General features: G+C 41.4%; 1 protein-coding gene across 1 annotated transcript; it reads right to left on the reverse strand.

Moving 5' to 3' along the window:
- Positions 1–7,714: 7,714 nt before the first annotated feature.
- On the reverse strand, positions 7,715–12,579 carry LOC118771177 (proteasome subunit alpha type-7-like). The gene is made up of 7 exons (XM_036519081.1): positions 12,387–12,579; positions 11,718–11,844; positions 10,839–10,963; positions 10,053–10,175; positions 9,198–9,317; positions 8,566–8,628; positions 7,715–7,996 (listed from the first exon to the last, which is right to left on the reverse strand). Exons 1-7 carry the CDS (start codon positions 12,486–12,488, stop codon positions 7,901–7,903), a joined length of 756 nt encoding a protein of 251 aa, XP_036374974.1. The 5' UTR covers positions 12,489–12,579; the 3' UTR covers positions 7,715–7,900.
- Positions 12,580–12,731: the final 152 nt, after the last annotated feature.

Genomic DNA, 12,731 nt, shown 5'->3' on the forward strand with positions numbered 1-12,731 from the left:
CAAAATGAAAAATGAATGATTACACAGGAACTGTTCCGTCCATTGTAGAAACCGCAAATAGCGCTCTACCTCAAAGTCGAATGCGGAACATGGAGGTAATGGCGTAACCCAAAAAAGCGAAGCCGTCGACGCGTGCGTTATTTACACATGAATTTGGTAGCTGCTTCCAACGATAAATTGCTCAGACTTGCCCTTGCTTCTGTCTGCCTCTTAGTCCCCGGGGGGACGTAGGTGGAAATGGTGTGCTGGATGTGAACGTAAAGCCTTGACTGAAAGTGGGGCAACGTCACCTGGAACCAGGAACAAAGCAAGCAAAAACGAAAGAGTCACACCCACTCATAATACTTCACCCAATGCTGGACCTTCATTGCTTGGAATGACTCAAAACACAGCCTACCTGAGGAGGAGACAGCTACAGTCCTGTGATATTGTAAGCCACAGTAAAAAGGAATCAACACAACCGCGGTTCTACGAACAGAAAAGTTCACATGTTGTGAAAAGGATTGCAAGATCTCCGCATTGTTGCCTGGCGGGACTGATTTTTAACCAACTTTAAAGAGTCTAGGGCAAAACAATCTGAAAGCCAATCAATGTTCTGCCAGTGCAGTGCTCTACTGTACCAGGTTCAGAAAGTTATAAAAGGCGTTAAAGATGTAAAGAGATAGAGCAAGATTTGGCAGAAAGCTTATACAAATGTATTTTGGATGTCAATCTGTGCCCAGCACAAGAAAGGTCACGCTTTAAAATGACCCCACTTTTTTACTCTTGATGAAGGATAACCATGCACTGTTTCATATACAGTTTTGGTATTGTGAGGCAGTTCTAGAGGCAACGCAGATACATGCACAAACCCTCTCTGAGCCTTGATCGCCTTTCAGTAGTTTTGCTTATGATACTGCAACACCTCAACCAACCTGGTAGGAAATGATCAATGTTAAATTCCGTGTAATAAATGTTAAAGCTCTCAATCAGCTTTAACTTGCTCATAAAATGTGCAAACTATGTGTTTATATGAAGTCATGATGTTTCTCCTAATGAATACAAATATTAGACAATTAATACAATATTTCTTTTGCAGTTTTTTTACATCTATGTAAAAAAATCACCTCATCTTATCTGATCCATCCTGATTTAACTCTTGTATTTGTAACCACTGCAACTTGCTAACATCTCTATCATGTGAAACATCTCCAGAATAGGAACAAGCCAGATTTACTTCTAAGGCCAATTAGTGTGTTGGTTACATAACCGATTCCCTTGCTGCAGCAAACTTCCATTATGTACAGGTTTCTGCAGGCTTGATATCTCAGCTTTGCTGCTCCAGGCATTGTTTTCTCCCCCCTAATCACTGTTTACCAATTAAGATGGCATTTCAGTACATCTGTAAAGGCTCCTTAATTACAGGTTTCATTAGGTTTTCGTTCGTTCTGGTGATTTCAGTTCCAGGTCTTTCCAGGCCACCCCACGTCTCTTGTTTTCCTGGACTGGGTCTCACACTGGATCTCGGCCCTCTCTGTGACCTGCGTGCCCCGCGGCTCTTTCGCCCTCTTTCGTTTTAATCATCAGAGCGTAGCGCTCTCCTGCCACGTCAGCGGGTTTTTTATTCACTGTCACCCGCGTTTAAGTGCTGCATAACACTACCGATTTCCGTTGCCCACGCCACTGATCAAAGTGTTATGAGCTCTTTGAGCTTTGTTAACCATCATCTCAGAAAAAGATGCAATCGTACCATGTATTTTTTTTTCTTTCCCAAAGGACTAATCACAAGCCTGAGTTTCTTATTATTTGGTTATCTCTAGGTGTACACATGTAGTTATAGGAACGGTTTGAAAACAGTCATTGTAGTAGATGTAATTTATGTAATATTAATTCATCAGAAATGTAAGTAAGGCATTATCCTGACTTCAGTTTCACACCCCACACTACACAACACACACACAACAGGCCACACACCACAAAACATTGCACACAACACAGTCCACACTGTGCACTATACACAATGAATTCCAGGACACACACTACACACTACACACTATACACTATACACTATGAACTACACTCTACACACTACACAACATCAGGTCACACAGTATACAATACATACTGCGACATTTTTCACTCTATAATCCACATTACAAGACACTAGATGTTTGACTCTATGTACCCTGCACAAAATGTGTTACACATTGAACTGCCCTTCACCTGAGTATCTCCAGTCTCATCACCTGCCTCCCACTGTCTATGGCAACGTGTCAATGGCAGTATGGGATACACAGACAGTACATTAATAAAGCTTTGATATACAGCAGGGTTAAATATTGTAGACTAGATCATTGTGGTTTGTTAAAGGGGTACCAAACAAACAGAACAATTGTTTTTTCATATTGTCCTTTTCTTTACACTTACCTGATGTGTAAATGAAGCAGACTGAAACATGTCAAGAGCGAAGTGCTCTCCCACTGGTTTCTCAATTTTTACTCACAGGTGACATTTCCCCCTCTCCGGTAAGTGAGAAGTGAATGGATACAGAGTTCTGTCTCCATTTATATCTGCATTAATGTGTTGTTATAATTCTGTATGGTTTTGTCTGAAATGGGTAGTGATACCGTCAACAATTCCTCCTCTTTGCCTCCAATTCCCAGCAGGCATAGAGAGGCACTTTGGGCCTCTTCACTCCCTTTAAGTGTGAAATGCATTCCGGGGGTTGAATGAGTCTTTGGTTACTACGTAATTGGCCACAAAACCATGCAAAAATTTAAAATTCTAATTCTAAAAAATAAAGTCTACTTAATAAAATAGAATAAAGTCTAGAGTCCTACTGTAGTAAAGATGAAAAACAACACACACATTTAATAAGAATTACAGTTGAATTATGCTTTATGATTGTTATAGTCCCATTCAGATGGTGGCCTCATGAGATGAGTCCCCACTTAAGATTCAGACTGAAAACATTCAAATACTGGAATGCATTGATATGGATATTTAAACAATATCTGTATCAATATTTCCATTTGTTTGTGTACTGCAGCTCAAATGGTTCGAATAAAAGGCGAAATATGGAAGCAGGAATTGTGTGCTTAACCAGGGGGAGATGCAGCCACCTGTGGGCCGTTCTGTTTCAGAGAATATCACCACATTACAGACCACCGAGGAGAGGGGGCTGGAATGGTTATGCTTTCTATCAGAGTAATATGGCACGACATCATGGATTCATCTTTCTGCTGAGAGACGAAGAACGCGCTGGGGGAACAAAAAAACAAAAAAAACAAAAGGGTACATCTGCTGTGACTCAAGCTCCTGAATTGAAACATCTGATATTCATAAACCCTTCAAAAACAGTATCTTTAAAATCACAGATTCAGTTCTGTGTGTATGTTTGGGTTGGGGGGTTATGGGGGGAAATATATACTCATAAATATAACTGTGCTGAACTACACCCAGGAAAATGGAAACATGAATAATGCAAATATATATATTTTTTTCGCAACAGCAATAAAAAGAGGTTGTGGGTGGAAAAAGAGGAATCATGGGAGCGCAAGATTGCACAGCCCGCAGGCAATCAAATTATCCTACGGGCCAGTGGACTCTCCGTATGTGTGGCTGACATTTTGGTGTAACATCATCCTCTAATGTTATGTGGTGTCTGGGAATGCCTACTGTTTCCCTCCTTGGTCCTGCAAAACCAGTGGCTTTAGGACCTATACTTCATGGCTGAGAGCATTAAGCGCATTACTACCTTAGCTCTGTTGGACTATCTCTAACCTTTCCTCCCTGGAAAAGTCGTCTTTTATTTGTAAGAGATATATTCCCTTCTTGCATACGTTTTTAGCTGCCTGAGTGCCCACGGATGAGTGACAAATTTTGTATTTAATTAGTGGGGGTATTATGGTCAACGATTCAAATGCGCTTTAAGTCAATATTGCCACCTGCTGGAGACCTGGGGTAATGTCCTGTCAGGGAGAAAAGAAAGCTGACAAGCTGTGAAAAGATACTGTACACAGACTTCTTCCGCTCTGATTCCAGAAAGGAAAATATGCCGCTGTGGATGGGGTAAAATGGTAAACGTTGCCTGGTATGTGTCTGGATAATAGAGGGTAATGCTGCTTCTGTTAGCAATACATTTATTGTCCATGATTAAAAATTTACAGAACAAAAAATATCACAAATTACAAATTTTAACGATTTTTCAAAAAATGTCTTTGGTCTTTAAAATGTGATTTGGGCATTTTCACCTAGAATCAGTCCCAAGCCTAGTGTCTACAAAAGACAAATGGACAGTCCGGTGAAATTATTGTTATTGTCATCATATTACCGATAACAATACAACTAAATAAGTTACAGTGATTAGAAGGTGGCTTTTGAAAAGCCTGCTGCTGTCAGCTGGAGCAGCACTTACCATCAACATGGGACACTGTCTTCCCCGTTCCTGTCTTTACAAATTACCACTGCCCCCCGGCAGCTAGTTAGGCCAGGCATCAGATATTCAGCCTGCAAGCTGAACATCACTTTGACTCTCTTCTCCTGTGAGCTAACAGCTGTGGATGGGACTCAGTCACTGGCTGTTAGTCAATGCTGGGTGCATTTTTTTTTTTTAATGAAGGTCTTTATGCTTTGGATCGCATGGACTTGCTGTTCTTTGATATCTGCCACCAAGATTTACAGACCCTTATCAAAAATAATATGTTAAAATATAAAACCCAATATCATTGGAATATATTTTCAATACTTGTCAAAGCACAATGCATGCTATATTTGTGCACATACAATGTAGACGAGACATTATACTGTGTGGTGTAATGTAAGTTAAACAGTTTTTCACAAAATCATGCATACCTGGAACTGATAAAAATTTAAATTGTATTGAATATAACTGACTCAAATTTAAACCACATTCCTTCCATTTTACCTCACACTTGACCATATATTTACATACTGGCTTTGTTCCAAAGGGCGTCTTGACGTAGGAGTGGCATCACGGCGACAGTTTGTCTGCGTACTGTATGATCCGATTTATTCACGAATCACAAATGGATCTGCGAGAGCACAAAACTTCACTGTCCCGCGTGCATGCTGGGAAAAAAAAGATGCCCCGGGGAGAGACAGAGAGGCTGAGAGGAACACGGAGGGAGGGACAGAAATAGACAGGGAGAGACAGAGAGACTGAAAGAGCAAGAGAGAGAGACAGCGACTGAAAGAGAGAGTGAGTGAAATGGAGAGGAGGGGAAGGATAGATAAAAACAAGAGGGGGACAGTGTGTCTCCAGCCTGGAGGATGGATACAGGTTTGCTTGCAGGGAATGTAGACCACCCCCCACCCCCCCGCCCCACCACCACTCCCCCGGTTTTTCTCCTCGGATGGTGACCTCCAGTGGAGCCATCACTGTGCACATTAATGACTGGATGCATAAAGTCATCTGAGATATTGGATTTGTCCTGAGGCGGGCAGAGGCCCGGCGATGGTGCAGCAGGCTCCCATGGGCCCTGCTAATAAAGCTGCAAGCTGCGGTCGATCGAAAACTAATTCCCTCCCCCTGTCTGATAGCCGGACAGCTCGGACAACTTCCGCTCCGAACACAAGTTCACGTTGGGTAATCGGGAGTTTCAGAGCGCCTCGGTGTGCTTCTCTCCTCTCGGCGCCGGCTCTCTTCCTGAAGCACCCAAGCCTGATCAGGGTGGTGTTAAAAGACCGACACTGCTGAAAAGGCATAGATTCAATTTTTAATTAGTTTTTCTAAATTATTTTTCCAAGCACTCAAGGTTGACTGAATATGGAAGTGCACCATTTTAACTGTGCCTGCACACATCAAAAACATGAAAGACATTATGTGAAGATCCACATTAAGCAAAGGAGTACTACACCAAGTCCATAAAATCTTTCAACTCGTAAGATGGAAAATGTTGTTGACCACAGAGGCTTGAATTGGTGGTTTTCATCATTATTAATCAAACTGAATTCTTTTTAAAGTAAGTGTGACCTGTTGTATCTGCTGTTCCTTTTTACGGAGCAAAGGAGGCTGAGCACTTCATCAGCAAGTCGTAAACCCACATCCTTCCTCACACAACCGCTGGCAGCTAACCACAGCTCCAGCACAATCCACCGGCACAAAGGGGTCACGGTTCGTCAACAACCCCATCAAAGCCAGACACAGGCTCTTAATAGAATTTGTAATAGGGAAACAGAACGTTACAGGAGACCAATTAAAGGATCTCGGTACACCCACTCAAATGGATGTGCTTCTGCGCTGTCCTTTCTACATACAAAAGGTGGGGCTGGAACACTTTGTGCCCGGTATAAAATTACACGAGCCAGTTTAGCCCTGACTCCACACTACCCCAGCTAAACAGCCCAGGATGTAGCACCCTAGGACACAGCTTTGGTTTCACATGCAAGATGGCATGACTTAAGCTAATTAAGAGAGTATGTACAAGCGCCATTAGAAGGCACAGAGACACAAAGGCTGGGGGGGGTGCCCCCCCCCCCCCCACAGTACATGGAAAATTCCCACAAAGCACTGCCACATTTCATTAATGCGCCTTTTTTTTTCTAAAAAAACTGTCTCCCGACAACACACATCAAAGCGCGCTGGAATGAACAGATCAATTATCAGCACGGTTGATAACATCTTCGCCAAGGCTGAGAGAATACAGTAAAAAAAAAATTTAAAAAAGAGAGAGAAGATTAAAAATATATACTTTTAAAAATTCATACCAAAAAATGTACAGTTCTTGTTGTCATGGCAGTCAGTCACTTTAGTGAAATCCTGGCTGGGGGGGAGGGGGGGAGGGGTGAAGGCTCTAAATTAAGTACTTTACATTCGCCGTTATGTCTTTGAGAGCTGAAGGCGCCCCCAGGCGGAGCCCCACACTGCAGTTTCGTGCTTTCAAGGGGTGACAGATTAAAGCCATTGAAGATTCCAACGGGTCTGAAGGCTGGATCCCATTAAGCATCAGCCCCACAGCCATAATCATGTCTTTGAAAATTCCGAGCAGCAATTGAATGATAAGCAAGTTTAAGGTAACGTTTTTTTAAAAAGACAAGATAGGAAAAAAGGCACTTCTGATTGGATGGCCCATTTTTTGACACTTCCTATGCGTTTCCTCCAGCTTCAAACAGCTGAGAAAAGGAAGTATGGCCAGATAGTAGCTTTTCACATGCTGTCAGACAATGTTTATGCATAAATATAATGAAAAGCAGATGAGATTTTAATTTACCCACAGATACAGTCTAAATACAAGAGTATAATGCGAATTCAAATAGAACTGGGGGATAAATTCTGTACTGTTGTTTAATTGTATGTAGTATTTAAAATCTCACTTACTCACTTTGTCTAGTTCTAAATTTCTAGTTAGTTTGTGCAGAACTGAACTTTACCTTTTAATGTAGTAGCTCTGACATTATACAGCATGTATCAACGATGAACGGAAAAGCTATGTATGATTTTGTTGAAAACTGTTCCAAATTAACAATTCTACCATACCTTCCCAAGCACCCTTGGCTTATTGAGATTGGTGGCTCTGACACTTCAATAAACCAGATACCCTGTCATTTTCTTTGTTTTGTTTCAATGTCGCAGATACATCTGGCTAAAATTTAAGCCATCTTCAGGCAAGGGAACATTTCTGAAAACGCATCATCAAAGGCACAACATAAACTGATCAAACGATTCTATAAACCAGAAGATTTATTAAGGTATTTGACATATAAACAGGTCTTCTTTGTAGTGTTCAACATTCAGCATTTCAAGTCACATGGGAATTTAACGGAAGAGAACATGTGCAACGTGACACGGAGGTTCCAGAGGTTTTTGACCTTTTTGTAACACATCCGAAGGCATGTAATGCAGTATGAGTTTAGTAAACCATTCGTAACAACCGGCTTCTCTCCTGCAAGCGCCAAACAGTTATGTGGCCTTCTTCTGTTTCTTCTTCTCCACCTCCTCCTCTTTTTCTTTCTCAATCTCAGACACCAGGTTCTCAATTTCCTTTGATTCCAACAGCTAAATGGAGACAGAAAAAAGAACATTACACGGGAGTCTGATAACACTCCTGAGCTGTGAATATGAGTTGGTATTAATATTAAACTACTTCAGCTCATCCACTCATCATCATAATGGTAAAACATTTGAGGGGGTTGCCTTTCCACAGATAAAACATTAAGTACATTTCAACGTGTAATTCTAGTGACTGATGCATGGTAGTATGCTTGATTTCCCTTGTCTAGTCAGGTTGCACACGTTTACTTGTGGTAGGGCTTGAATAGTGCTACGCTCACACTCGCTGGTCTGGGAGTGTTATTAGCCTGGTCTGACACTGTTGCTCATTCAACTTGAATGGATACATTTCCTTTGTGCTGGAAGTCACTCAGGATAAGAGTGTCTGATAAATGAATGTAATTTAATGTAATGTGATGTAACATGTACTAACATAAGTTTGCTAAAGATGGGAGTAATTCAAATGTTCTTGTTAATCACCCAATAATCTAAAACAGCTGAAACTATGGATAAAGTTATGAAGAAGGTGGGATGGGATTAAAATGGGATGGTAGTACTCCGTGACGATTCAGTACCTTCAGTGGTTGATTTCTTCTGATGACGGCAAGTTCAATGTTTTTCCCACCAGACTGCACAACCTGAAAAAACGAAGTCGTGACTAAAGGCAGGAAATACACAAGATGTGTTTCAATGCGTGTAAACGCTGAATATTCTATGGCTTTTAAGACAGAGCAGGAAAATGTGTGAAATTCCAGATCTTTCCGTGTAAATGATTCACTGCACAAGGATCTGCTTTCACAACTGAAAATGAATACAAATTATGTTATTGTTCTTAATCATGGCTACCCTTTATGAAGGTTCACGACAAACCACTAAAACAGAGTTTTTCTTGATAAACTGCATTTAAACACCAACCCAAGCATAAGGAATGTGAGAGGTCTGCACTGCCCTGAGTAAGATCTAATCCTCTGTTCACATTGCACAGCTTACGCGTTACCAGCTGAGCTAAAGGCAACTCACCCCAAGCTCCACAGACAAGGACACCAGCTAACCAAGTCTCAGGGAGTGACGTCACCAATGAAACTGCTCTGCTAACTGCTCTGCTACCTGCTACCCTGCCGGCTTTACCCAGATTACAACTCTCAGATGTGCTACATAACACTGTTATGTAGCACATCTGAGAGTAGTATCCTTAAGGCATCCTTACTTCAAGCAATGCTTTGATGGCCAGCTTGATGGTGTCATCGTCCTCTGCAATGGCCTCCTCTGTGTAATGCTTTTCCAGGAATTCCCTCACCGTCTTTGCGCTGCGACCGATCGCATTCGCCTGTTCTCAGAGACGGGGAGATGTGAAAAACAACATTACAGAATTACAACTGTTATTTTTAAATTATATACATTTAATGCAGTATATACAAAAATTGCCTTCAATACTTTACATTTCATTTTTGCCACCTCACTTAACTTGGCAATTTAATTGGCTATTGGCACTTTAATTGGCTATTGTGGTGGAGCAGTAGTGGGAGGGGCTTGTCTATGGCTGCCAAAGCAAAGCAATCTGCAGTTTACAAAGAGTGTTCCGCTGAAACACAGACAAATCCATGGCACCGAAAGCCCTGTTCTGTTGTTATAAAAGCTGGAATTCTTACTGGTTCTGGTTAAAATAAACTAATGATACTCCCTTGACCTTTCATCGTTCCATCTTACCTCAGAGTTGCTTAAATTTGCTTAGAAGCCCGAGGGGAAATATTTGTCCATTTCCCTCATGATTACCTCATTTCTGTTCATGGCAGGGAGGCATTTTTGGTGGTTTCAGCCCTTTTATTAAGACGTTTTTATACAGTATAATAAGCTCTATTCAAAAATGTGCATGGAATGAGTGGCCGCATATTCGTCTCTAAAGCACAGCTTTGATTTGCCTAGATGGATAATGATCTGATTTTCCCTCATAGATATGTGATGTTTGGAAGGAAGCTAGATTTATTAATTTTAGAAATTACACAAAATAAAACATATCTCCCAACTTCCCATCCATTTTTTTCTTTAAGTCACCTTCACCCACCTTCCATGCATGGTAGGTTCCAGAGGGATCGGTCTGGTACAGTCTTGGAGTCCCATCATAGTCAAAGCCCACAATCAAAGCAGAGATACCAAATGGTCTGCGACCATTGCTCTGGGTGTAGCGCTGCAGGAGGGAAAACAGAAGAGCGCCCCCTGTTTGTCAGCTGATGTAACAGCCCGTATATGAGGGGGATGGAGTTAATTTGGAAGTTCAAAAGCTAATGTACACATGCAAGGACTACCTACTCTTAGTTTAGTCATTTTGTCTATCTGTAGATTACACCTTGGGCACAACCAGCCCAAGCATAATGCATGACTGTTGGAGTCTTGAGTCTTATAATCCTTATACCTAATTCTGTTAAGTCTCATTAGGCTGGAATTGAATAAATAATTTTGCATTAAAAGCAGCCCTTGTTCAGATATCAATGGTAAATATCCAAGTAAATATAAAATTTATATATCTTTTTGGATAAAGATATTAAAAATAAACACACAACTGGAAAACGATCAAAATAATCCTTGACAATCATGCTTAAAGGGAACTTATCTAGATGTACTCAAAAACAGTCATTGTCATTTGATAGGTAACTATAATTGATAAAGTGGTAATAATTAAGCTTTTGGAGAAAGATAATTCTTTTGGAGGCACACATCAATGACTTCCATAGTGCTGGCTTACAAATACATAGTATGTCCAACCAAAAGCTTTCACTGGGTTTAGGTTCCTTACATAACTGCTCCAGGAGTGCGAGGGACAGTTTACCTTTGTGAGCAAGAGGCTCTTTACCTGCTTAAGGGTTGCGATGTAGCGTGTGATGTACTCCACGGTAACGGGATCTTCCACCGTCAGCCTGTGGCTCTGGCATTCCACCCTGGCCCTGTTGATCACGATACGAGCATCAGCCGTCAGGCCTGGAGGAGAACACAGGTCAGTTCAGCGGTTTCCCCATTTTTCTTACCTGAACACACTGCAGCATGTGTGTTTCAGACATGGTTTAAGGATAAGCTTGTGGCAGTCCAGCATTACTATGTGAATGAGTCACAGAAGAGGCTGTTCTAATTCTCAACCACAGGACACAAACACCTAGGAATTGGCTACAACTTCTCTCCAAGTTATTGTAATGTTTCTAGTAACACAGTTCACTGACATTGAAACCAGAAGGTTTTGGGTTCACATCCCATGGGTTCACATTGTCTTTGAGCAAGGTGCACAACCTTTCTCATTTAGGTCTTATACAGATGCACAGATATATACATAGATGCATTACATAATATATGAAAATAAAAGTCACCTTGGATAGGTAAAAAGCATTTCTCCTTTCACCTGAGCACTTTTGAAACTAGATTGCAACTGCTACGACGGTTTCCTTTGTATGAACACTAGCTACATCTTGTATCCCTTGAAGAAGAGATTTTCAGCCTGGGGTCAGTGGGGGTATTGCAGGGGGTTCTCAGAATATTTCAATGTTCACCAATTTCACTGTAAATTTAATGTTCCATTCAAAGATATTTTACGATGGTGCGTAATACCAAATCACAACAATGTAAGTAGAACACCCCTAAGCAATGTGTAGGGCGTTCTTTGCCTAGCCTTTATGCGTGTCCACACAGTGTTATTATGTGAGGGTTCAGACCCTGCCTAATTGACCTGGAACTCCGTGCTCACCTGCGAAGGCCATGCAGACGTGTTCGTCCAGCGCACAGATCTTGCGCACGGTTCTTTCCTCCTGCAGCTTTGCGACCGATTTCTTCTCCACGCCAAGGACGACAATGTCCTTCCCTCGAATACCAACCTAGAAACATGACATAAAATAAAAAGAAAAAAAACAAACTTTGTGTTCATTTTTACATTTAAGTAAAAGGTGAATAGGGTGTTTATGAGCCGTCTAATAATTGAAAGTGTTTGCACCACAGCTATAATTGAGTTGTGAAAACATTTGGTAAAAGCCTGATGTTGAAGTTCATTGTTGTCTGACCTTTAAAAAATGTCCCTCCACGTGTAATTAAGTTACAAAGCAAAGGCTTTAGTATTGCTATCTAAAGACAGCAGTGCATTCGCCTACACCAGCTAGACTTAGCTTGCTAGTTATCCAATTAGGCATGTTAGGCAAATTCCTAGGCAAGACAGCCAGCAACGGTACTCAGAATGTGTGTGGCAAGACAGATCCACAGCCGGCCAGTTTACCTGCATTATGGCGAGCAAACGGTGTTTCAACCAATTGGTACCATACAAGCTAAGTGGCTACTTAGCCTACTAACTAGCCGGTATCCGGCATGTTTCGCAGTGAAGCTAGCTACCTAGCCCGTTATGTTAACTAATGGTAATAACACTTACAGCAGTTGAGCCTTTCTTCACAGCTTCTTGGGCATATTCCACTTGGAACAGGTGACCATCAGGGGAAAAGACTGTAATAGCTCTGTCATATCTCGCCGCCATTGTGCTAACAATGCCTTGATCAAATCAGACAATTCAGATTACAATTTATGTATCGGATCCTATGCTCACTTGCGGCTTAGAGTTCGAGTCAGGATCGCAGTTGATGGTGCGCATGCGTGTGAACTGTGAACTTGGATCATACCAACCAGTAATAATATGGGGTTATATTTCGCAATTTCCAATTAGTGCCTTTGAACTAATGAAGTCAGTGGCATTTTTTGCGTTAAGCCTATATCAATATGC

Source organism: Megalops cyprinoides, chromosome 24 (genome assembly GCF_013368585.1).
Source record: "Megalops cyprinoides isolate fMegCyp1 chromosome 24, fMegCyp1.pri, whole genome shotgun sequence".
Classification (NCBI taxonomy): Eukaryota; Metazoa; Chordata; class Actinopteri; order Elopiformes; family Megalopidae; genus Megalops; species Megalops cyprinoides.

What these genes read in the sequence shown, in the direction of transcription:
- LOC118771177 (XM_036519081.1), bottom strand. Translation starts at nt 12,488, where the DNA reads ATGGCGGCGAGATATGACAGAGCTATTACAGTCTTTTCCCCTGATGGT. An exon ending in CCATCAAAGCATTGCTTGAA is followed by an intron (nt 8,629 to 9,197) that starts GTAAGGATGCCT and finishes TCGTTTTTTCAG; the next exon opens with GTTGTGCAGTCTGGTGGGAA. An exon ending in GAAGAAATCAACCACTGAAG is followed by an intron (nt 7,997 to 8,565) that starts GTACTGAATCGT and finishes GTCTCCATTTAG; the next exon opens with CTGTTGGAATCAAAGGAAAT.